At 30.3% G+C, this 26,230-nt stretch overlaps 2 protein-coding genes across 8 annotated transcripts in view; both read left to right on the top strand.

The window, feature by feature from the left end:
- Positions 1-14,939, top strand: part of LOC123293886 (dual specificity protein kinase CLK2) — a 48,632-nt gene extending 33,693 nt beyond the window's left edge. For 6 of the 7 annotated variants that reach the window (XM_044874868.1, XM_044874867.1, XM_044874873.1 and 3 more), the window contains 9 exons: positions 8,571-8,649; positions 9,960-10,026; positions 10,144-10,257; positions 11,604-11,694; positions 12,785-12,955; positions 13,097-13,226; positions 13,398-13,542; positions 13,616-13,721; positions 14,171-14,939. In XM_044874868.1, the coding sequence (XP_044730803.1) occupies positions 8,571-8,649; positions 9,960-10,026; positions 10,144-10,257; positions 11,604-11,694; positions 12,785-12,955; positions 13,097-13,226; positions 13,398-13,542; positions 13,616-13,721; positions 14,171-14,374 (1,107 nt within the window). In that variant the 3' untranslated portion in view covers positions 14,375-14,939. Of the gene's footprint in view, positions 1-3,523; positions 4,908-8,570; positions 8,650-9,959; positions 10,027-10,143; positions 10,258-11,603; positions 11,695-12,784; positions 12,956-13,096; positions 13,227-13,397; positions 13,543-13,615; positions 13,722-14,170 lie in introns of those variants that run through there. The other variant, XM_044874866.1, reaches the window with a different exon arrangement.
- A 4,746-nt stretch (positions 14,940-19,685) lies between these two features.
- On the top strand, positions 19,686-24,387 carry LOC123293894 (progestin and adipoQ receptor family member 4). The gene is made up of 5 exons (XM_044874884.1): positions 19,686-20,135; positions 22,699-22,914; positions 22,979-23,082; positions 23,370-23,507; positions 24,041-24,387. Exons 1-5 carry the CDS (start codon positions 19,796-19,798, stop codon positions 24,284-24,286), a joined length of 1,044 nt encoding a protein of 347 aa, XP_044730819.1. The 5' UTR covers positions 19,686-19,795; the 3' UTR covers positions 24,287-24,387.
- The last annotated feature ends 1,843 nt before the right edge of the window (positions 24,388-26,230 follow it).

Here is a 26,230-nt window from a genome sequence, read left to right as displayed (position 1 = left end):
GCGTAGAGTTAGATATCTAACACCTAATATAACAACTAACTGAGTTATCATATCTATCAGATTTCCTTTGTGTTTTTTGTTACCTTGGCTATTGAAACAAAACACAAAGTCGTTCGTACTGTTTATTGAACCATTTCAAGTTTGTGTTCTTATAAATTGTGGTTAAATATTGCAATTTTATAAAACAATATTTTGCATATTACGACAAATCACGATAGTAATTTTTGGAAAATTGTACGAATGAATTATTTTCATAACATATTTATGATAATAATGGGGTTTAAACCTCCGTTTTTCTGACATATATGCCTATAACAGAGACCAACCCCATCATTATTTATTAATCTTTATTGAATTACATTTATGATGTGGGTGAAGTTGGTTACTTCGTTCTTACCCAAGCGACGACAATGTGATCAATTCTACCGACCCATTAATTATAATTTCTCACATTGCCGCTGCCTGTATTCGAACCCGCAATCTAATTCTAAGTAAACAAACGGTTAAAGTCTATCGCCTTAGACTGCTCGGCCACTTAGGCTCTTAATTATATTACATGGTTAGGTTAGGTTAGAACGGGTTGCCCTGAAGTGGGACATACTTAGACCAAGGGGTCCGTTGTGGAACGAAAAAGGATTGCCCACTACTGCATGAACCATTTTGAACTGTACACAGCAGGAGTGCTTTGACGTCAATGGACTTTAGCTCAGAGAGGTCGTCAAAGAGAGGCTGAACTGAGTCAAACTATAAGTCCACCTCCTCATGGTAAGAGCTGTGATAGCTCACACTGTGACAGCTCCTGCAATAGTGGTGATACACTGTCAGGCCCAGGCGTTCAGCATGCCTACCGCCCAGTGAGTGTTCTGTAATAGCCGCAACAATTTTACTAATAGAGGCCCTTGGAAGCGATATAAGATCTTCGTTTTATTTGAGAATTGGATATATTTTCTCTTATAACACAATATTTCTAGATGTCCTTAAATAATAAAATTATCTACTTATGGTGTTAAGGAAAGAAAAATTCATATTATTTATTGAAATCTGATTTCATGGTCGTTTCAAGATCAATTAAAGAAACAATAATTTAAACATAAGCCGTCTTATATTTATAACATTTAGAATTGCAATCATTTGTAACACATATTCAAATGAAACTTTCAACTGCTTTAAACATTTTTTTTAATCCAATAACTCTTGTGTTATATTTATCGTAGTTAACGGAATGACTTCATTTTTTTTTCAATAATCCTTTTTTGAATGACAAAATCTCGTCGTTATTTTAAACACACAAATATCTGGGACAAGTCTTAATATTAAAACAGGTTGGATGTAATTAATGATGAAAAACACAAATATCTGTGTCATGTCTTTTAAAACAGGTTGGCTAATATTAAATGATACCTGAAGTAAAATTCGTGAAAAATAAAGCTTGCGATATAAAAAATAACTTTACAACTTAATCGTGTGATTAAATCCTTAAAATACGAAACTCCAAGAGAGCACACAATGTTAAGAGGGCGCTTTTCGTTACTTTGCAATAATTTTCCACTTTTTTTTGGGATGAACAAAGCTTTCGATCGGATGAACCAAGAAAAAGCATTACATCTTTTAAAAGTTTTGGGTCGCCCCTTGAACATTTTGAAATTAAACTCTTTTAAATCAGTAAAAAGCTCTAGAAAGCACAAAAAGCTTAATTTCCAGATTTCAAACTCCATTCTGTTAAGGATGTATGAGCATGGTAGTGGGGGCACAAATTTAAAAATAGATATTTTCAATTTTGATGATAAATTTATATTATTACTTGACGATATAAGACGAAAAGTAAGAATACAATTTTTCGATATCTGGCTTAATTTTCAAAATATCGAAAATTGAAAATTTTGTTTAATTATTTAGCTTTCGATATTTCGAAAACCAAGACACATATCGAAAAATTTTATTCTTATTTTTCGTCTACATTCATGAAGTTATAACAAAATTCATCATCAAAGTTGAAAATAAGATAAAAATAATTTCAACCCTTAATCTACCCTGCTCTTACATCCCTTATATGGACGGTGACACTTAGTTTTTTTCTTTTCTAATTCATTGCTAATATGTTTACTTTCTATTAAAAAGTTTTTTTTAAATTTGTTTTCATTCATTCCAAATGAAAATTATCAAAAACTTCCAAAATATGTCGTTTTTTGATATTCCTCCATAAGAGCCAATGTATTTTATATCGATTTTTAATGACTTTTTTTCTTAAAAATTTGCACGGATACCTAAGCTGAAATTTTAACCACATATTCTTTGAGTAAAAGACTACCTACAAACAAATTTTGAGCCTTTAAATCAAACATTGTTGTCATGCTCATACATTCTTAAAGACTAAATAAGAATATTACTGGTTAACGATAACAATTAGAAATTTGAAACGAAAGTTATCCATCGCATAATTAAAATGTATAGACAGTTTGGCCACATTGACGACCATACAATATTTATTATACATATAATCAAAATTTATGAACGAAATAATTAATTTTAATCTATTTTAGAATTCAACATTAAAATAAAACATTTCATTTCAAATATCGTAATTTGTTTCTGTTATTATTGAAGAAATATTTATATACAAAGTAAATATTTAAAAAAAATGAGCAGCAGAGATATATCATTATGGTCATATTTACCCCTCAGTAGGATGATTCTTATTAAATGATGTTTTCTATTGAAATGGAGATGGGTAAAGCCCCCATGGGATGAAAAAACCGTATAATAGACAGGTTCAATCGTGAATCACAGTCTATAATGCGGTTTTTTTTCCATAATACTATTAAATACTATTTAAAGAATTATTCAATACCTTATATTTATAAATAGTGCCCTTGTTAAGCTGAGCGCACCATATTCTGCGACCTCTATTGCAAAAACGGTCCAACGTACAAAAGTTTCAGACAAAATTTGTATAAAATTTTCGAGACCTTCGACCTAGAATATCTGTGACCATATGTGACTTTTGAGACAACATTTGTACTAGCAAAATAAATGTTTGTACAGCTTATTCCGTTATATTCCGAGGTGAAACTCTAAGATGATTGGAGTAAAAACCCTAGACATAAATGAGATTCTGGTGGTTACAAAATGGATCTAAAGAGCACCAATACTCCCCTTTACGTTTACCTCCGGAACAGTGCATAAGTTTATATTTTCGTGAAAAATATGACTTAAAAAATATTTTGAATACAAGCAAACGTTTCAATAATGTTCACTGCCAACGATCCTACGTACTCTGTTCGCTAGGTATCCAACAGTTGATATTTTTAGTTAAAAATACGACAGTGCCACAACAATAATTATATCGAACTTACAAACGAGGTGTACACAGATGCTGTGGCTTGCGGTGGGACGTAAGACGTTATTATTCTTAATCTAATTATTGGCATTCAAATTGTACGAACTTTCGCGAGTAGTACCTACTCGGTTATCTTAAGTTAGTATCATCCTTGTAATATATATGTATATCATAATAAATATATCTCTAATATCAACGTGGGAGATTCTGTCATACTGTCTAAGCACCACCACCGAGTTCTCGGACACTCGGATTTAGTTACAAACAAACATTACAAAGTGCCATTACATTACACACACCAAAAAAATATAATCAAATAAAATAAATGAGTGGATATTCGCGATTTTATAAAAATCCAAATCGTACCTCAACATATGACAAGTCGACGAATCCGCCGTTTGTAAAAAGTACTTTGTCACCGTTGTGGTCGAGGACACCGGATTATCATAGTCGTTACACAAGTGATGTGCTAAAACCAGTTATGGATACAACTTCACCAAAGGCACCACGTCGAAATCGATATGTGCGATCAAGTACCACAGCAAGTGTTACTCAAATGTTAACCGATTCGTGTTCGAGTTTATTGAATAAAATCGCAACACGTGTCCGTGGATCATCTTCGCTCACAGATCGATCGAACAACCATTCAAGAGCGACCACTAAAACACCTACAAAACTTCTTGAAAATAGTGCGTTATCAGTGGCTGCTGCTCCGATTGTTGATACTTCACTAGGTTCAACACGAAGTCGGTTAGAAAATAAATATTCATCAGTATTAAATAAATTAGCAAAACGTCGTAATCAGGATGAAGATGATGAAAACGAAGAATTTGATCGTGATCGAACAATTGAACCTTGTTCACCCGACCGAACTCTACTCACATCTACCACAAAACGTAATTCGTTAGTGAAAAGTGCAACCACATCAAATGTATTTTTAACGGAAAAATCTTATCCGTATGTATCGACGGCATCTGTAAAAAAATCTCCAACATTACGTCAAGAAAAAACACCTCATCGAATTGATCGACACAAAAATTTATACTATTCTGGGTATAACGAACCGTTTTACGGGTATTCGGAGTATGTAAGTGCATATGATCAACCTAGATTAACAAATCGACATCATAAAACTTCAACGTTTAAAATTGATAAATCAGTTGGACCTAGTTCATCATCTTCAAAGTTGTATGCTCCCGAGGATCATAAAAAGTACCGTCGAAGTGCTACCCATAATTTATTTAAAATGTACCCGGTTGATATACCAACATCCTCGTATCAACAACATCAAAGATATGTCTCTCCGGATAAAACCCCAACACCTTCTACAGCGGATACAAATAATAACGATGAAGAATTATCTGAGCGTGAAGCGAAGCGTAAAGAAATCCAAAGTCTTATAATGAAATATTCCGCGCTGGATGAAGCGTATAATCGTAGTGTTGCCAGTAATACAACAGTTCCAACTGGAACTAATGCCGTGGTCGCTCCACCAAAAATAAATGGCGTAACAAATTATAGTATGAAATACCATCAACATAAAGACATTAAAGTACCCACAAAAATGATTGTAAGTCGTGTAAAGCATGCGATTGTCGGGTACTACTACTGAGAATTTTCGACCTAGTGTGTGGTGTGTGTTATTGCTTGTGCTACCCTCTTTGTGTACAGGGCCATTCAGAAAAATGGAAACACTTCCAGATTTTTTACCTTTCGATTGACAGAAGTTAGTTTTTTGTTGATGAGCATGTCGTTCGTTCCGAATTTGGTGTGAACCCATAACCAACACACTTTTTTTTCATAAGCGGCTAAAGTTTGTGACACTAGATTTTTTTTATTCATTCATTCGATAGGAGTTTGTTTAAGAAACCTTAAATCTGATTTTCCGTATTCGCGAATTTTGTAAAATTACTTTTTTTTCCATTTTTCCTTATATCTTGCGTTCTATTGATTAAAATTTGATGATTTTGGTGTCGTTGGGCTTGTCTGCGTTTTATCTTCAAATCGATTTATTTCAAAGTGCACGCTACGATTTGTAAACGTAAGAATAATTTTTTTTTATCATTCGTTGCTTGCACTTTGACATGAATTGCGTTTTGACTTTGAAGATAATACACAGACAAATCCAACGACAGTAAAATCTATAAATTTTAATAAATAGAACGCAAGATTTGGACGAAAGTTATTTGCGATAGTTTCTCCTATTACGACCAAATTGTATTCTTTATTGGTGTCTGACCTTTTAGAATGAATTTATGATATTAAAAGCCACGAATATCGAAAAAAAGGTAAAATATTGAATTTTAATGAGCTTTCGACCTTTGCTGACATCTTCATAAGCTTATCTATATATATATATATATATATATATATATATATATATATATATATATATATATATATATAATGTTTTATCCTGAATGACTGACTGACTGATCAACGCAAAGCCTAAATCGCTTGTTTTAGAGATCTGAAACTTGAAGAGTATGACCATTAAGAATTCCAAAATTCTACTCCTAAGGGAGTGAAACGTGGGCAATTTTGTATGGGACAACGTGATTCCTTTTTCGCTCCACTTTGATTAACGATCTCACTTATCCCCTTCATGCATAACACGCAAACTCTTTTTATTATAAAATCAATTGATTTTACTTTTAAAATTCAGCAAAACGAGTGGGTAACTGCTGGTCTTTGATAAACTTTCCTAGAAAAACTGCCACCAAAAAAACACACCAAAGAAAGTCAATCGTAAGATAAAAAAAAGTTTTGAATGTTTCAAATTTTCTTAATGACCCTGTATTCTACCGTCGATGAAGGAATGGTAGAACCATCGTTCGGTTGTGTCGGTACTAACGTAAAACATAACGTCTGACTATAGCGTATACAAGTTATGTTGACGCCTCGCACACCGCAATGTCATCTGCATTGCGACCATCTGACAGATTTTCAAAAAAATGCTCTTTCTACACCAGGCTTTAATAAAAAGTCACATTTTTTTTAAATTTAAATAAAAAGTGATAGTCGAGGTTTTTTTTATTATCAATCATGCATTTCATTATTCATTCGCAGACTTGACGCAGTGCATTTAACACAATTTTCATTTGTTTTTCCGTTTTAATTTTTGTGTTTTATTTTTTGAATCATGTGTGGATTAGTAATAACATTTTTAATAACCGCAAATAATGAAATCGTATCCAATGTTCGGTGACATTTTAAGGATATCGTCGTGCACATTAGGTAAACATTTTTACTAATTAAAATATTTTCATTTAATTTTCTTTTTTTAAATGTTGAATGGAAAACTTAGTTTTTTTTTCTTTTTAAGCATGTGATAGATATTTGGATGGGGTGTTTGTGATTTAGAAAAACCATGTGATTTTAATTTTCGATTTAAATGAAATTAATCGAAAATTTCAATCACTTAAGAAAATATTATGATTTTGATCAGTGAAAAATTGTTTTTAATTTGATAAATAGGGAATGATTCAGAGTTTTTTATTTGAGAATAAATATTTTCAAAAATTTATCATATTTTGAAGCTTTTTTTGTGGATAAAATTATTTTTGACAATGAGTACATTTTGATTTTTGATCATTTTGACCGTGTGCCCTTGAATTTGTTTGACCTTCAACCTTACGTACTGTTTTTTACATTTCATTGCAGTATGTAGAGCGACACGAGTCGCTCGAAACAACGTGTGATTCGAGTAACGGTTTTTCATACGATTTTTTTACTTTTTCGTTTTTCTGTTTATTTGAAATAATTTTGTGTGTTTTGAAAAACATCAGTTGTTTTTTTGTGAGGTCATGCTCTTGAATTTTCGAAATCTTCGGTTTTTTACATCGTGATAATACGGTAGATTGCGGATATGTAAGCGGGCGGTGTTTCTACTCAAAAAAACTTTTTTTTAAAAACTATTTTGCGAATTTTAAATTAATTTTATTTCTTTAAAGTTTTAGAAAATTGATCCGGGGGTGTTTCATAAAGATTTGAAATAAATTTTAGGCTTTTTGAATTATCAAAATTGACGTTGACCTGATCAAATTTTGCTGGAATTATAATAAATATTTTTTATGAATTTATGAATTAAAAATTATGAATTTTTCGATATGATTGTATGAATAAAAGATAAGAAATATAAATCTTAGAACTTTCGAACTATTTAAAGAGAGTATACTCTTGTGGTCAATAAAAATGTGACATTTGTTGGCACTAAGCATATCATATATCAATATATATCTGAAGGAAGTGTCGCATTTTTTTGTCCACAAGTATACATCAAATACATTTTTATTGTTGTATACTGTGTTCACTTTTTCTTTTCGTTACTTCATCGCGTGTAATCAAATTTTCTTGTGACTAAATAAAAATCAAGGAAAAATTAATCAAAGTTAAAGAGCGAAATGTTTTGAGAGCACCCGGTAGAAACTATGTTTCTTTCGTTATAAATTATGTGTTAAAAAAATTTTTTTTTTAATTTCCTGACATGGATGGGTCGCTCTCGAAAAGACTTCTAGTCCGCCCATGACCAAGTAATACATACGTGAAAATTTTTCTGATCTGATCATTTCATAAAATTTAAACCACAAAAAAAAAAGAATATAACCGGACTCAGATGAAAGTATTTATTGATTAAAATTGATTGATTTTATTAGAGCTATAATTAAAAGGTTGTATAAATAATTACAATGAGTCATTTTGTTATGAAATAAAATTCCAGATATGGACAAATAGACGCATGGTTATAGTTCACAATTCCAAAAAGTTCAGACTAAAAATAAAAATATTGAATTTAAAAAAAAAAAACTATTTGAAAACACAAATTCCTACACTTATATTTACTCTCCAAAAATAAATACATAAAAAAATACCTTCATCTTGGTACTTATATAAAAAAAACTATACCAAAAGTCAAAAAAAAAAAAGAAAGAAAATAACAAATTTGTTTGACTTGGCAATTCCAATTGCCCTTTTCCCCTCTGTCTGATTGTTGGGTGCATCATTATCATTTTGGCTGTGTGGTTGATGACGTGATGATTTCAATGATCTGGTGACGATGTAACCCTTGTATGCTGATGTATCCGCGACCCGGTGCTGATGCTGTTCATCATCCCCCGCCATCCAATGCTGTCATCGCGATGATCCGTTGTCGATGACTGCCACGAACGACACCACCGCGACCTCTACAATCAATGAATCGACGGCCACCACATCCCCGACATCGACTAAACAGGGCTCGAGAGCACCCTCGGTGGAAGACGACGAAGATGGCCACCTGATATACCGAAATGGAGATGTTCTGCAAGATAGATGTTCGTGAATACTAACACACACATTTAATGTTTTTTTTTTCAAAGAGTACACTAAAAATTTTATTTATGATACTGAAACGGTTCAAATTTTTCAATTCAAAAATTTTCATTTTTTTTCATTTATCAAACAAAAACTCACAATTTCCAACAAATTTAAGGTAAAATCATTCAGAGTAATACATAAAAAGATTACCAATTATTATGGAAAGCACTAAAATAAGAAAAATAATGTCACGTAGATGAAAGTCCGAAAAGCTTTTGTCTTTGAGACACAAGATATACATTTGAAAAATTTAACAATTGTTTGCGCCTATTAATAAAAAACTTAACAATTCTTGGCAACGTTTCGTTTAACTTTTGAAACTTGATCCGATTATACATAAATTGCATTCATAAAATTAGTGAAGTCATACTGATAGAAGTAAGTTTTGAAAAGAACCTAGAGTAACTTTTACTTGGTTCAAAAAATGTCATTTAACTGTTTCTGTGGATAGGATATGCAAAAATTGGACCAATAAGGTTTCTGGCAAGATCCACAATATTAATCTATAAACTTTTCTAAACAAGAATCAATTGACAAAATGCGGTACTTATATTTTGCACAATCAACCCCATCCAGCGCCCGTACTATAAATTATAACATTTGTTAAGTTTTTATTTTCTTTTGAGGTATGAGCTTTTCTCAAAATCAATTTTTCTGATTCACGATAATATCAAATTTGGTTCCCTATTAGTTAAATTGACCTCTTATCCAAGCCAAAGTCTACAAAAAAACTTTTCTGTTTTTCGTTTACATGGCATTTTTTCTTATTTTAATCAAAGGACGTCAATACAAAACTTTTGGTTCGATTTTTATGTAACACCTTGTACAATTTGTTTGAAATTGAAACTAATTAAATATAAATAATTTGAACCGTTACTCTCAAATAATGATAAAAAAGTACGGAATTGATAATTTGCTAGGTCCTACAAAAATAAAAATAACCCAATATATATTTTTTAGTTAAAAATATATTTTGTAAGTTTTTTCAAATTTTTCATTTAGAAATATTTTTAATTATATTCGAAATTAATTTTATAAAAAATTATCAAAAATTTAATTATTATTTTTTTTGAAATTTGACTGCAGTATTCAGAGGGCATTTTAGTATAATTAGGTTTTTTGATTTTTTTTTTTTGGTCTCATAAAATTGGGTTCTTATTATTTTTTTTTACAATATTAAAATCACAGTTTTGAGATGTGCTCTCTGATACACGCAGTCAACTATTTGTCACAGTTACTTAGAATTTTTTTAAATTATCTCTTGCAGATAAAATTCTCGCTACATTGGGAGAAGGAACCTTTGGAAAAGTTGTTAAAGTTAGAGATTTGGAATTGTAAGTATAATTATTATAAGAAAAACAGTATACAAATCAATCCATCAGTTTTAAAATAATATATTTTTAATTTCAATTTTGGAATAATTTTATTTTAATATGTTTTCATATGTTTAGGGATCACTATATGGCTTTGAAAATTATTAAAAATGTAGAAAAATATCGTGAAGCTGCGAAATTAGAAATAAATGCTTTAGAGAAGATTGCAGAATGTGATCCTGACAATAAACAGTGAGTAATATTTTTATAAATATCATTTTAGAATACGTGTTAGAATCTTTAAGGGCACAATAGAATTGGGACAAGACAATATATCATCCACTTAACGAGACAATTGTCTTCTCCAGAGAACAACGACAATCTTTGACAATATATTCTGCCACCACACAATGGATAAGACAATAGAAAGTGAAGATGGCCAAGAGGGAATCTTTCTTACTCTCCTGAGGGTTCTATAAATGTTATTTTCGATGCTTTTGATGGAGCTTTTCAAGTGTGAAATTATTGAAACATTAAATTCAAATTTTATCTGACTAAAATTCAAGCACTGGATAAAAAAAAAGGCTCCAAAGGGCTTAAAGAACCTTTCTGGATCTCAAGCAGGGAAGGACTACTTTCACAAAGTGACTGAAAGCTAATAGTTTCTCACAGGATTGAGAATAATAAACATATTCTCCAAAAATTCGATGTCTTCATACAAAACAAAATGCATAAATAATTTTTTAAGGACGTTTGAAATCTGTCTGGAATAAATCACTAAATTACCTCTCTCGCTCTTTCAACTGAATAAGTAAAATCTGAATCAATGTTTCTAATAGAATTGAGACTGTAATTGTGTTTTTTGGATACGGAATCCTAAATGTATATCTACACTGATCGTTATTTCTCTTTAACGTTATACATTGCTTTCGCTTTATACTATGAATTAGAATTTTTTTTTTAATATGTTCAAATTGACATTACGTTTGAAATGAAAATTTTTTTTCAATTAGAGCGTGCCTAATTTTTTTTTAAACATACGTCTGTTGTTACGTTTATTAAAAAATTTTTATTTTTAAAATCAAACGCTGTCACAAAAAAAGAAATTTTAAAAAAGTATGCTACAATAAAAAATGATTCCGAAAAATTTTTTCTAAACATTTGTCGATTGTCAATCAATTTTTTCGACTTTTTAGGCCACTATCGGTTATATTAACTAAATATATATAAACAAAATTGTCAGTCATATTTCAAAAATCCATTTCATTCGACGACTTTAAGAGTACTTTTCGTCTGTCGAAATAAAAGATTTTGAACGATATAGCATTTTCTATTTCTGGTGTTACAGTGGACCCGCAGTAATCTAACAAATATTTTGCCAGGTGGTGTCGATAATTGTCGGACTTTACTTCATTCCAATAACTATGTCTGAATTTTTGCTACTTTTGGGTCTTAATTACTATGGAAAATTCACAAACGGAGACAAAAAAGATCCCTGAATATTCGTCGAACCTTCGTAGTTTATATTAGTCAAATTTTTAGTTAAATTTTATAATGAATTCTTCTTGCTTATATTAAATTTTTTGTTTTTTCCTTAGTTTGTGCGTAAGGATGCTGGATTGGTTCAACTACTACGGCCATATGTGTATAGCATTCGAGATGTTGGGATTGAGTGTTTTCGATTTTTTGGTAAGTTTGTTTTGTTTCTTTTCGTTTTCTTAAAAATACTTTCATCGTAACATACATATTTAATTATTTAGTTATAATATCAGCGTGCGTGACCTTGGACTCAAAATATATATTTTTTTATAAATTTTATTTTGGTCCATTGATTATTTATATGATATTTTGTAATATTTATGAAAAAAAAATGTATAAAAACAAGAAAAAAATTCAAAAAAAAAAAAACATGCATCGAAAATTAAATGATTTTGTTTTACGTAAATATGTCACATATAGCTTGTTTTATTTCGTAAATAAATTTGAAAGATGAGAATGTTATCCTCAAATTGTTTACAATATTTTTTTCTGTAAAATGTAGGAGGAAATTTTTCGAAAACATCATTCTTAAATGAGGTCATAAGCCTAAATGTTATAATAAATTAAAATATTTCCTCGATTAATCAAATTTAAATTTTTGATACTTTGCTTGTTTATATCAATTTCGAAATCAGTATTTTATGATAGAGATTTAAAATTAAATAATTTTAGCACTGATAAACCGTAAAATGACAGGTCAAGGTGCCCCATTTCTTCGGTTCTGCTGACATGAATCTGTTTTCATTAAAATGAAGCAGTAGCATAGCTTACAGTCTATGAACGTAATCTTAGAAATTAGTCCAGATTATGCGAATAGGTTGCAATTCTATCGAGCATATATGATTTTTTATGAGATCCGGTTTATTTTCGATCGAAGTGTCTGTCTATACCAATAAAAATGGTAGAATATTAAAGACTTTTTTCATAAAAGATACTTGCTGATATTCAAATACCGTATTCGTATACCCTTATATTCTCAAAAAGTAAAAGATCTCAAGAATATTTTATTTTCAAACGGATCTTAAAATATGTGACAGTTACTGAAACAAGGGGAAATTTTGGTATCGAGCCATATACCTTTGACAATCATCCTAATGAAATATTCATAACTTAATTGGGAAGAATGCCAGATCCGGTGTGTCGAAGTTCGATGGATCGAATTTCAATAGTTGTTAAAAAAATAAAAATAAAATTTCAGTAGTTCTAATCGTATTTAATTTTTTTGTTTTTTATTTTACAGAAAGATAACAACTATCAGCCATACCCTATGGAACATGTCCGTCATATATCATACCAACTGTGTTATTCAGTTAAATTTTTACACGACAATAAATTAACACATACAGATCTTAAACCTGAAAATATTCTGTTTGTTGATTCAGAATACGATACAACATATAATAGTAAAAAAGTAAGTTATAACATCTTTTCTTTCTTTTTTCCCCCTAATTTGTAATGAGAGAACCAGATTCTTTGAGCAATTGATATGTAAAAAAAAAAGGCATTTCGATATAGGCATATGATAATTAATCATATTTTTTTGTTTTTCCAGAGACGGGACTTCAGGAAAGTAAAACGAAGTGATGTAAGACTTATTGATTTTGGAAGTGCCACATTTGATCATGAACATCATAGCACAATTGTATCGACGAGGCATTATCGAGCACCGGAAGTTATTTTAGGTAAATCAATCTTTATTTTTATAAGCGAAACATCACTGACTGACTCACTCATTAATTCATCACGAGACATCTAATAATTTACATTTAAAAGATTTTACAAAAGTATAAACTATTCCAAGACTCTCTAGAAATTTGTACTTTTACGTAATAAAATTTTGTTATATTTTACAGAATTAGGATGGGCTCAACCGTGTGACGTCTGGTCAATAGGATGTATTATTTTCGAATTATATTTAGGAATTACGTTATTTCAAACACACGATAATAGAGAACATCTTGCTATGATGGAACGTATTTTAGGCACAATTCCATACAGGTTAGCCATTTTAATATCCAAAAATTAATTTTATTTAATCTGAACAAATTACTAAAATTAATTATTTTTACAGAATGGCGAGGAAAACCAAAACAAAATATTTTTATCATGGGAAATTGGACTGGGATGAGAAAAGCTCTGCGGGACGATATGTTCGAGAAAATTGTAAACCATTAGTTGTAAGTATTTTTGTATTTCAAATTTTGTAAGATTCTTAAATTGGTAGATTACGGAGCATCTTACTATGGGAATGGCAGCCTCATATGAAAGAACCATTCCCTTTAACGCCTGAGTGGCCCGATACCTAGATCAGTCTGATTGTGTTATTCAGTGCCTGGCGATTCAGTTCTTCGAAGCATGCATAGACTCCTCGATTGGAATCTTAAAGCCTCAACGGTCCAAATTTTGGCCTAATTTTCTGAGAAGATCGGCTGATGTACTCCACAGTAATTGCTTTTATCTCTTTTAATATTGATCAAAAGACGAAAACTATTCGAAAGTTAAATTTTTGGAGACTTGCGAAACAGTATTTCACATGATAGAATATGCTAGGATTATATATTCTTCCCTCAGATTAGAAATTAATCCTTTTTTTATATTTACCAATTTTATTTCTTCTAATTTTCAGCGATACCAAACAAGTGACGATGATGATCATAAAGAATTATTCGATATTATCCAAAAAATGTTAGAATACGATCCTGCTCAACGTATAACGTTGGCTGATGCATTACGACATCCATTCTTCAACAAAATACCTGCACATCAAAGACTTGGAGAACATGGTGCAGGAGATCAAGGACGCGAACGAAGTCATTCACTTTCACGGTGAAGGTCTGGCAGCTCTCATAACCTGAGAGCGATGCCTTTAAAAACACGTTGGTGACATATGTGAAAAGTCTACAAAATTTTTCTTCACCATAAAGTTGTTTTGTCCAATTTCAAAATAAACAAAAAAATTATTTTAATAAAACTTGTAATTGCCTAAAAAAATAAACTTAGTCCCAAAATAAATAAAAAAACCTTGATGGTAACATCTCTAGTTTTTTATCTACGTTATAATCGAGCGTATTTCTTACTTTACGCGCGCATTCTTTAAGAGAAACGTTGAAATTTCTTCATCAACTATCCATATTTACGAGAGATAATTTCTGTTTGTTAATCCAGAAAATTCTGTAACCTAAAATAATTTTTTCTATATGTAAGGGAAAATATTTTTAATTAGTTATTAGTGTAAAATTTCTCCACCAAATATACACAAATACACTAAAATGATCTGTAAATGAGTATTGGTTACAAATTTATGTATAATTTTTAGTTGATGTGATTGATTTATAAGTATACCCTCCCATTTACAACCCCGCCCCCAACCCCACCCCCTCGATTAATTTATTATACAAAAATTTTGTTCGATTTAAGGTAATTTTTAATTTAAAACAAAAAACAAATTAGATTTAATAAGTTAGGCAAATGTTTTTACTTTAAAAAAAAAATGAATACAATTTTTTCTAATATTAAAAATATTTAAGACTTGAAAAAAATTTGCTTAATCTTTGGATATTTCTAATTACAAAAAAAAAAAAAAAATAAATCAAAATAATGGCCACTTAGCAAAAAAAACAAGTATATTTGACACAAAAAAGTAATTAGTATGCTAATTTAGAAGAATTTTAATTGTGAAATTTTTATATTTACACACAGATAAAATTAATCGCGATATTTATTATATTGAAAATAATGACAGACATTATTATCGAATTCTGAAAAGAATAAAATAAAAAATAAAAAATATTCATTTACAAATTATAAAAGTGTCGATTTAAAAATAAGAAAAAATCCACTTTTTTTTTGTTGGTAATTTAAGTTTTTTCTCGAGTTATTAAGTATAAAAAAATGTATGTTAAAATTTGTAAATAAAATAATTACGACATTTGAAATACTTTCACATTTTTTTTCAACAGCATTGTACATTTTGAGAACCAGACGTTAATTAACTGTCAAAAACATGTATCTCAGAATACTCCAAGAAAATGTTTAAATAACTGGCGTAAAATTTTTTGCCTTCGTTTGGCCCTTAAATATCCAATCTTTCTGAAATGACTGTCAAATACAAGGCCTAGTGGTAGATCTATATAAAGTATGCAATTTTCAACAGATAATGTCTGGTAATTTTTGATAAAAACTAGGCCCAATCTAATGTCAGAACATGATGCCCCCCATCAAATTCTGCAACTTTTACTTAAATTATTTCAAGATTGGCTAACTACAAAACGACCTAATAGCCATTATAGATTAAAATGACTCACCCTGTATATCCCAAGAAACGAAGGTCTAACTATTCAAAATGCTTACAAAGGCCAGCACTAATGTTTGGATCTGAAACGTGTGCCTTGAATAAACAAGATGAATTTGCGCTAAATATCTTTGTAAGGGAAATTATCCTGTTAATTTATAGACCTGTGCTAAGATAGAGAAATTTGACCCAGAAATAATGCGAACAGATGATGACAACATGGTGTAAAAGTGAACGTTCACCAGATAATACAGAACCAGGAAAAGAGGTAGATCCAAGATAAATTAATGAACACTGCCATTGCCAGGATAGAGAGAAGTGGCTGAAAATTATGGACCCAGTCAAGTCCCAGTGTGTGCTGTAGTGTTAAAATGATGGGCGTAAATTTAAAATGATCGAAAATGACGAGAGACAATAAACACGAAAAAAACTTAATTAGTGACAAGTTGTGCTTTGTGGATAGATATCGTAGAAATCAATTCGAGTATTTTTGTTTACATTAATTACTAAGACAACAAGATAGTGTATTAAGAATAAAAATGGCCTAAATGAAAAGCAAAATAAAAAGTTAAAATTTTTTGGAACTTTCGTATACTGTATATAAATTTGGGGGAAGTTGCGCAAACTACATGAATGGACAACAAATTTAGAGGTAAGTATTATATTTCTGTAATATTTTAAAATAAGGATCTTGTAGTTGGTACAAAGAAGGTACAAATCGACTAAAGGACTAATCTGACTTACATTATGTCCTAATTAAAAAGTTTTGTGGGCTTGGATTAGTTCTGGTATTAAAATTGGATTAAGTTATCAACCTTTTATGTTGATATCATAAATAAATCGCCAAGAATCTTCCTGCAAAAGTTCATATCGATTAGATTACAGGAAAAGGGTTAAAAATAAATCCAAAATTTTTTCGGCAGCCAAGCAGACACGTAGACACTACGAAATTTCGTTGCAACCTTGCAATGATTACTAAACGATTTATATTTACTAAGGAATTTTTTTTTAAACATTTAGAAATTATGAAAAAATTTAATCATTTTTTTTAATTTGATAAGTAAGTAATGCATTTAATATCAGTAATTTAAAACGCAAATTGTAAATAAAAAAAATTTATTAATTCGTCACGCGAAACTTGAAAATTCCTTTCGAAAATTATTATGTTTATTTAATGGTTGCCTTAACGACAATTCAAAACAAGTTCGAAATAAAAACCAGTAAACACTGAAACCATTTTATGGAAAAGTAGTCTGTTTCCACAAAGTAATCCGCTTTAATTCTTTCTATTTAAAAAATACAGGCTTTGATCATCAGATGAACAGCAATTCATTTACTTTCAAGGGCTAAAAAAATTATTTTGGAAGTGCTGAAAAACAGCTGAATGACTCAACCATATTGAAATTGGTTTGGGTTCATATTTTTAAACTTCCTACATTTTTATACCATGCATATATGTAATATGCAAGGTATACTAAGTTTAGCCCCAAGTTTGTAACGCTTAAAAATATTGATGCTACCAACAAAATTTTGGTGTAGGTGTTCATAAAATCACCTAATCAGTCCATTTCCTTTCCGGTTGTCCGTCCGTCCGTCTGTGGGCACGATAACTCAAAAACGAAAAAAGATAGCAAGCTGAAATTTTTATAGTGTACTTAAGACATAAAAAATGAGGTCGAATTCGTAAATGAGCAACATAGGTCAATTGGGTCTTGTAAACCGTTAGAGATAGAACAAATGTTTAAATGTAAAAAATGTTCCTTATAAAAAATTTGTTTGAAACATTTTCTTGTAAACATCACTGTTTACCCACAAGGGCGCTAATTAGGTGAAAATTTTGTAGTATGTATTATAATATGGGAATATCAATTATGTGTATGTGGCTATTTAAGAGTGGAAATCTTTATTTACGGGACGTCAAAAAACAAACGATTGCGTCATCAAAACTGTCTATACATGGTATTTCAACAATTAACTCAGTCAATTTTTTGTTTTCACTTGTTTTTTGTAAAATTTTTTTATTTTTTTTGTATCGTAAAAAAAAATTTTAACGGGTAATCGTTGTTTTTGAAGTACAAAGGCAAATTCTTTATTGCTAATTATTTCATTGTCATTTTGTTTACATATTTCATTAATTTTTATAATTATACTTTGCATTATATTAGTATACTTTGCATACCTAATTCTCATTAACTTTGTGTACCCGTTATTGCTACATTGATCGCGTTTTAGAAAAAAATGTTTAAAGTAAAAGTTGTAGGAAATTTGTAATTAACAAATTATTAGAAGAGACTTGGTTCGGTCAAAAAGCCAATAAATAAATCGTAATAGTCGTATAAGTCGTTAACGGTAAGTGATACAAAAAATATATTTCTACGCGGAAAGGTACGGTTACGCAGATATGGGACAAAACTGTTTTTTCTCAAACTGGCGAAACTCCCTCTTTTCAAATTTGTAAGGATTTTGTGTATTTGCATTTAGTACATGATACTGAACCTATTTACAACAAAAAGAAACTTCTGTAATTTAGTGAATTGAGGACAAGAGTAACGGACTTCTGTATTATTGTTAAATTCAGGAAAATAAGGATAAAAAAGCTTTCAACGTCAAATTCACCGACAACGTCAAGTTATTTGCTTTAAACGTGTTACAAAATATTTTTCTTTTCCACGTAATACTTTTTAACAAGATTTTTAAATATGGGGGAAAAGCTTATCATTCCTTAATCTTTTAAAACAGGAAATCCTAATCTAAACAAAGGATAATGTAAAAAAACCATGCCATATAGAACATTGAATGAAAAATGACTAATATAATTGTTCACTGTTTATTCCGCAGATCAAATGATTTTATTTAACGGTAATAGACCGTAAAATGATGACATTTCAAGGTGTCTCGATTCTTCTTCGAAGGTGATTGAAAATTATTTTTGACTAGAAAAAAGGAAAATTTGTGAGGTTCCGGAATATTGTTTGATTTTGATGATTTTCGTCTGACGTTTGCCAAACTTTACGCCGTGGAAACGCATACTCGTTATAAACCCGAGGTGGCTACATCCATGTACTGCAGGTAAACCCAGGCAAGAACAAAGATTTAGCTCGGGGGATGACAAGGTTCAGGATGAATGAAGCATCTGTTCCCACCATGTGTTGGTTTGTGTAATGACGCGAGTCTTGGCTTTCGCAATTCCATATCGTTTTCATCGTAGAATTCGCTCACGGTTTTGAATTTTTTTCTATACTCTTCTCCAGCGTTTCCTCTCTTTTCAATTAAAATCACAGATTCTGCCATGTGTTACGAAAATCGTTCTTTTTTTGGCCGGGAAATCCACTTTTTAGCACAAAAATGGTAAACTAAGTATTTATCGTCCAAATTATACTATCAAAAAGGTATTTTTGGTCGCTGATTTGTCAACGCAGATTCTGTCAGGTCTTTCGAAAATCGGGCATCCCCAAACTTCAACTCCCCCCACCCCTCCGTTCGCATTGTTTCACGTGGCAAAAGTTGAAACTCGATGGTATAAAAGAGAAAATGAGACACCTAAACATGTCATTACCTCACGGTCATACAGTATAAAAGCACAAAGTTGTATGCGCTTATAGTAATTCAAACAATCAATACTCGCTCACTGTATAGCACAATGTATATCTATCCTTATTTTCCTTGAACATTTTATAATAGGATAATGAAAACTTGTCGGTACTCTTTTTAAACACTATTAGAAGGTAACGAAAAACATTTTTTTAGTAGCATTTGATTCTCGTGTTGTTTTAAATAAAAGAGCTTCCAGCATAAATTTTCATTTTTTTACAGGTACTCGTCAATTCTCAACAAAGATTCTCGTAAAAAACGGAATGTCTTCCAAAATAACATTAATAATTCGGTGACGACATTTTTTATTAACCAAATTATTTTTAGTAAATATATTTTTTGTGTGAAAATTTATACTCTGAAAGGATCATGTTTCATGAAAATAATTCAGATGATCATGCTGCACGATTACGTTTATCTGCAACAAACACGGATAATGATGTTTATAAGACAGCGGATAATTCAATGGAAAATATTGAATATCGAAGTGTTTGCGAAAATGAACAATCTGAAATGTGTGATAATTGGGGTATATGGTTTAAACGGCATAAAGTTGTTAAAGTGAACTTATTAGAATGGAAGGATATGCCAAAACATTTACAATTTAATCCATATATTTTAACCGGCTATAGGCCTTTATTAACATTTTGGGGCTCAATCAAAAGTTTATTTTACATGCATAATGAAACTGTTAATATTATTACACATGGTAAGTCCTAATTTATTTTTACTTAATCAATTTTATATTCATGTTTCACTGTAATACAATAGACAAAAAATTTTTTAAACACTAACTCTTATTTAACACGTTGGACTAGAAAATAAAATTTACACTAACTAAGTAGAAAATATATTTTGTGACGATGAATAAAACTTTCAAGCGTTCAATATTTTTAAACGATAAATTCAATTTCCAGTTCATTTTAATTATTTTAAGACGGGAAAATTTATTTTTTACTTTCTAGTTTATTAAAAATTTTGTTGCTAATGAATTGTGTTAAATAAAAGTTTAATTTTTATTTATTTTTTTACATCATTTTGTGTAAAATTAAAAATTAATTAAATTTTCCAACAATTCCGTGGTTTATAAATTCTCTGGTGGAAATATTTTTCGTAAACGTCACTGTTTACTCGTGAACGCGTCTAGAAAATACTTTAAATACCACGGCAATCATAACTAAATCTTATTTATTTATTGTACATACATGAAGGCTGACTGACCAGCCCTCTTCTAAAATTTAACTGACTGACAGTCAGTAACTGTTATTTATATGCAATATACAATCTGTAGAACAATTTTCAGCTTGGGTCAATTATGATAATTTTGTTAGCTGGGCTCTTTCGTTATAAAATATATCTCGAAATAGAAATTTAGCTCTTAACTTAATTAATTATTTCCATAGCAATTCAACAATCAATACAAACATTTGGTGAATTATTAACTAAAAATATCATGTGTACAAATATTTAATTCTCACTAATTATTTTTTTAATCGCTAATTAATAGTCATATAATTATGGAATTAGAAGGGGTAATCAATACAAATATATCACGTTTTTTATTAAATGGTGTCATAACAAATGTTTTAAATTTAAATACAGATGAAAACTATTGGTCCGTAACAGTAAAACGTCAAGGTTGTCTTGGTTATTGTATATTAGGGATATTGTTAATCATTTATTTATGGATACATGTACGTAGAAATTATCGAAATTATTTATTGTTGCTACACTATGAACGTATCCGTTCATTAATTCGACGTACAATTACGGAAACACCTGAATTTGGTTTACCTGTATTAATGCCGGAAGTATATGAAAATGAAAGTAGTTCTGATGATGAAATATTAATGCCAGAAGTATATGAAAATGAAAATACTTCTAATGATGAAGATATTTAAATTAGAAAAAAAATTATGTATTTTTATTTTAAATATATTTTTTTTATTTTTGCATAAATTTAATTTTTGCCATAGTATGCAAACAGGCCACAGAAAGAGTTTAGATTAATATTCCAGATGTTGCCAGAAATCCTATTGGTCGAATTTTTGTATATCCTTTAACCCATCACAGAAACGTCAATTTTTTTAAACAAATAAAGTTATCCAAGGTTTTTTGGACAATTTTATATCAAAAAGACTCCTTGTGTTTTTTTTTTCTAAAATTCAGCATTTTTAAGTTATTAACAGTTTAATGTTTGGAAAAACTCCAGAAAGATTATTTTCGAAGCTGAAAATTCATTTTTTCAAACATTAAACTGTTAATAACTCAAAACGGTGAACTTTAAGAAACAATCACAAGCAGCCTTTTTGATGTAAAATTACCCAAAAAATCTTGGGTAGCTTTATTTGGTTCAAAATCAAAGAAGCATGGGTGAAAGAGTTCTTAAAATCGGTTTATATATATTTTCAAACAAACTAGGTGAATGAATTTCGAAAAATTCTTTAACTGTAAATGACTCCTACAGTAGGTATAGACTCAATATTCTCTCAAAATTATAAACTTCTATCATTAGCGAATCAATCGGAACATTAAATTAAAAAAGAAACATTTTTAAACAAATCATAAAAATCGGAGCTGCTATCGAGGACTTCCTAAGAATGGTTATTTTATGTATTCCTTGATACGACTATTAATCCAGAAAGAATTTAAGATTTCAGAAAGTTGAATTGTACTTTAAAGCTGAAACTACTTTACCACTTTTCTATGACACTCTATATAAGTTCTGGTCACTGCAGGGTAATAAAAACACAGTACCCGCGGTACACGGTACACGGCTTACATTAGTAAATGTTTATTCTAGTAAAATTTAACGGAAATAAACATTGATAATATGAATTTAAACTAATTATTTGTTAAAAGGTCACTTAAAGGTTACACGAACGGTTGACATAAAATCTTTAAACAAGAAAATTTTTAATATAACGATTATATTCAACATATTAGAAGAGTTATAATATCTGCTAATAGGCTCTACTAATACGATCCAAAAAGAATATTGGCCTCACTTAAAAGGATTTTTCAAACCTTTTTAACCGGAACTTTCGATTTCCAGTACCCGTCTATAATTTAACTTTGGTACTCTTTTTTATCTCTAGGCATAAAATTTTTTATAGGTAGATTTTTACTCAAAGAATATGTGTGATTCTGGCTAACATCTATGAAATTTTCAGCCTTTCTAAAATGACCCTAAAAGTAAGCTTGGCCGCAGACCTATAAGTTTTTATTTTTAGAAACAAATCTTAAAAATTCTCATTCGATTTGTTTTTCAGGAATCCCAATTGTATATATACTCACATTTGTACCACAATCAATGCCATGGGGACCAGATTCATGGTTTCTATGCTGGTGTCATATCCTAGGAAGTGTATCACCTTGGGTTGGCAGCTTTGTGTACCATCTATTTATGAATTTAAGATGTGGTGAAGTTGTTTATTATCGATTATTACAATTGGATATGCTTGGAATATGGATCAGTCAGAGTTTTGGTAATTATTTTGCTTGAATCATTTTTCCAAGACAATTTAATTCAAAACGTTCCTTTATTTTCAGGTGCACTCCCAATGTTAACAGCAACTGTTTATTGTTTTCCTATATTCTTTCGTTGGATAATTATAACTTCTTACTGCCTTATTAGTTTATGGGGCCTTTATAAGGTAATTAAGATACAAATCCTGGTGAAAAAAATATTTGAAGAAATAATAAGTCTTTAATAACTCTTTGAAACTCTGAGAAAGTCTTAGGAACTCTGAATAACTCTCAATTTCTCAACATTTTTGGACTGTCTAATTCAGACTTAAAAGTCTGGATAACTCTGAATTAGACAGAAACGTTCAGAAATTCACGGTTATTCAGAGTTTCGGAATTTCTAAGACTTATTTAGACTTATTCTTTCTTCAAATACTTTTTGCCTCCATTCTAATATTATTATGTTTTTCTTCAGGCCCTAAATGCATGGTCCCCATGGGAACGTCGATTATCATTTTTAATGCCTTTTACAATGCGCGTAATGCTTGGATCATTGCGTGTAACTAAACTTGCTGGCGGAGCACCAACAGCACTCACACATATAATATTACAGGTAATTATATTTCAATAGAAGGTGTAGTTGTTAATCCCCTCTTTTCTTGATCCAATGTTAAGTAATGGCCCTACTAAATCAAAGTCATGGTAACATTTTTGATGAGAGAAATCAACTCTTGAGACGCCCTAACTTCTCAGGTTAAGATCAAGGAATGTTGAACTATCCCAATTTGATGTCTGCTGAGTATTTGCAACAGTTTTCTTGAGGAATCGAAATATCTAGGTTATGATAAATGTCTGTCATCAATTTCCAAATTCCCAGTTCGCTAATTTGACCACTAGAGGTTATTGATTGATCAATTTCGACTCCACCCTTGTGGAATTATTTCAGACAGAAGACTTAGAAAATCTTATTATTATAAAAGAAGGGAATACTTTTCACTGACTGGTCAGTTAAACTATGCTCAAAGTTAAAACCCCTTCTCGACTAGACGTTTCACTACCTTAAAACTTCTTCATGGCCAGACATTTTACGATTATTCGTAGAATACTTTCTTCAAACCCATAAATAATTTTGATATTTTTTTATAGGATTTAGTAGCAATAATTGGTGGTGCAATTGGTGCACTACATATTCCAGAAAAATGGTTCCCTGGCAAAGTGGATATGTACCTGAACTCACACAATATAATGCACGTGCTGGTTGTGTTAGCCGTTTATTCAATGTATCAAGCGACCGTTCTAGACTTGATATGGATGTCACGTAACCATCATTGTCGTGTTACGAACATTGCCCAGTCAACGTTACATTCAGAGACAGAACACTCTGAGCTTTGACCAAATCTCTAGTGATTCCATAATATTTCTAGAAATTTAATAATTAATAACAGTAATTATTTAATTTCAAGTTAAATAAATGCTAATTTTACGTTGATATAAACGATATGAATAATTTCAATTATTTCTCATTTATTTTAATAGGAGAACAATAATAATCGAAATCATAGACTTACAAAATATACAAGTTTTCATGAGATGGTTACTTTTTCAATCACGTTTTAGTGATACCTACCATTGTTCTGGGAACTGTTGTTTCATCATGACAATGGTGTTTAAAATTTAAACTTGATCAACTTTCGAAAAATAATCGGAAAGTTGTAGGTTAATCATTTCGAAATAATGATTATTTAAATTGCTTTATATTTATTGAAATAATAATTTTGTTTATAGAGGCCCTTCGAACCGATGTCAAGTTCTTCGGGACGCTTTTGACCTTTTTTTAAGATATCCGCATTCAAGGGCAAAGCTATTAATGCTTGTGTCCGACAGCCTCTTGCCATTTCTAACAAACTGGACGGCTTCACAATTCCCTGGAATGTTCCAATTGTTCCGCCCACTCATTTAAAGACTGTCGGAAGTTCTGTGATACCGAATTGAACTATGAAAGCCGTGTGACTTGAATATTTATGTAACTAATTCCTTAGATTGCAGGAAAATTTGTGAGGAATTTGTATCAAGAATTTCTTATTTAGAAATACTTTAGAACTTTTATTTTTCATAATTAGAATATTTATTAGATAAGAAGCTTCCATAATAATAAATTGATCTTCCTAAACAAATTCCAAATTTTTAATCAAAATTAATTTATCTGACAAAGTAACTGAGAATGAAAATTACGCACAAAATATTATTCCAAATTCTACAAAGAACTAAAACTAAAGGATGGACAATCAAATTAATTTTATCTTCCAAATTTATCAGCCAAAAACTTTTAATTAATTCATTTATTCATTCTTATATTGTTAAGTAAATCAGAATATTGACTAAATCTGTGGGAAAGAACATAATTCGAAATAGATTTTACTGTTAAATGTTCCTAAATTTTTATTTCAATATTTAAAACAATTCGTTAACCATAGACAAACCTTAAGAAGACAATTTAATCTAATTGATGGAATGGAAATAAGCGACACTAGCGTATCTCGTGAAGGCTACTCGAGGCGTACTACTCGAGCAACCCACACAAGTATCGCTAGCGTACGTTTGTTTCTAAAAATTTTAAACATATTACGCTGTCTTATTAAGATTTGTCTATGGCTTTAACATTTATAAATATTTTGTAAGTCTGTGGTAAGAAAGAAACAAACACATGAAACAAAACACTAGAAGAGTTTTCGAGCAATTTCGCATTAACCAACGATATTAATACGAAATCAAATTTAAGTTTCATTCAGTTTCATTTTTAGAGGCGGCAGATAAAGTACCATTTAGGTTTCTTTATCGGCGGTCCAGTCCATATTGTGAGAAAAATTTGTAATTAAAATATAAAAGGTAGTTTCTAAAATATTTTTTAAACGAAACTCTTTACAAATGAATATTGTAAGATTTAAGTTCACCTAATTACCATAAGTTTTGATGTTAAGTAGGTTAGATTTTTGTTTCAAAAAATATTAGAGCTTTTCAAGAAAATAATTTCGGCATAAGTAGAAGAAAAAAAGAGATATTATGAAGGCTAAATTTAAGTGTTAATTAAACAGTTGATAAGCACTGGGGATAGAAAATTGAATGGTCAGGGGACTATATATATTTTAAAACTCCCCTCCTTCTTTTAATTAATTAATTAGTTGAAATAAACTATTGTTTCATTTAAATCGTGTGATATACCTAGATTAGTCAATCTTTTTTTTAAATTAACCTTATATTCCACTCACGTACCAACTACAATCGTCATATGATTAGAGGCGGATTTAGGCGTATGCCTGTAATGCCTTGGTCCAGCTC

Source organism: Chrysoperla carnea, chromosome 2 (assembly GCF_905475395.1).
Source record: "Chrysoperla carnea chromosome 2, inChrCarn1.1, whole genome shotgun sequence".
Lineage (NCBI taxonomy): Eukaryota > Metazoa > Arthropoda > Insecta > Neuroptera > Chrysopidae > Chrysoperla > Chrysoperla carnea.
The sequence above is the reverse complement of the archived record's forward strand: the minus strand, read 5'-3'. Positions and strand labels throughout refer to the sequence as shown.

What these genes read in the sequence shown, in the direction of transcription:
- LOC123293894 (XM_044874884.1), top strand. Translation starts at nt 19,796, where the DNA reads ATGTTTCATGAAAATAATTCAGATGATCATGCTGCACGATTACGTTTA. An exon ending in ATGGATCAGTCAGAGTTTTG is followed by an intron (nt 22,915 to 22,978) that starts GTAATTATTTTG and finishes CTTTATTTTCAG; the next exon opens with GTGCACTCCCAATGTTAACA. An exon ending in TCACACATATAATATTACAG is followed by an intron (nt 23,508 to 24,040) that starts GTAATTATATTT and finishes ATTTTTTTATAG; the next exon opens with GATTTAGTAGCAATAATTGG.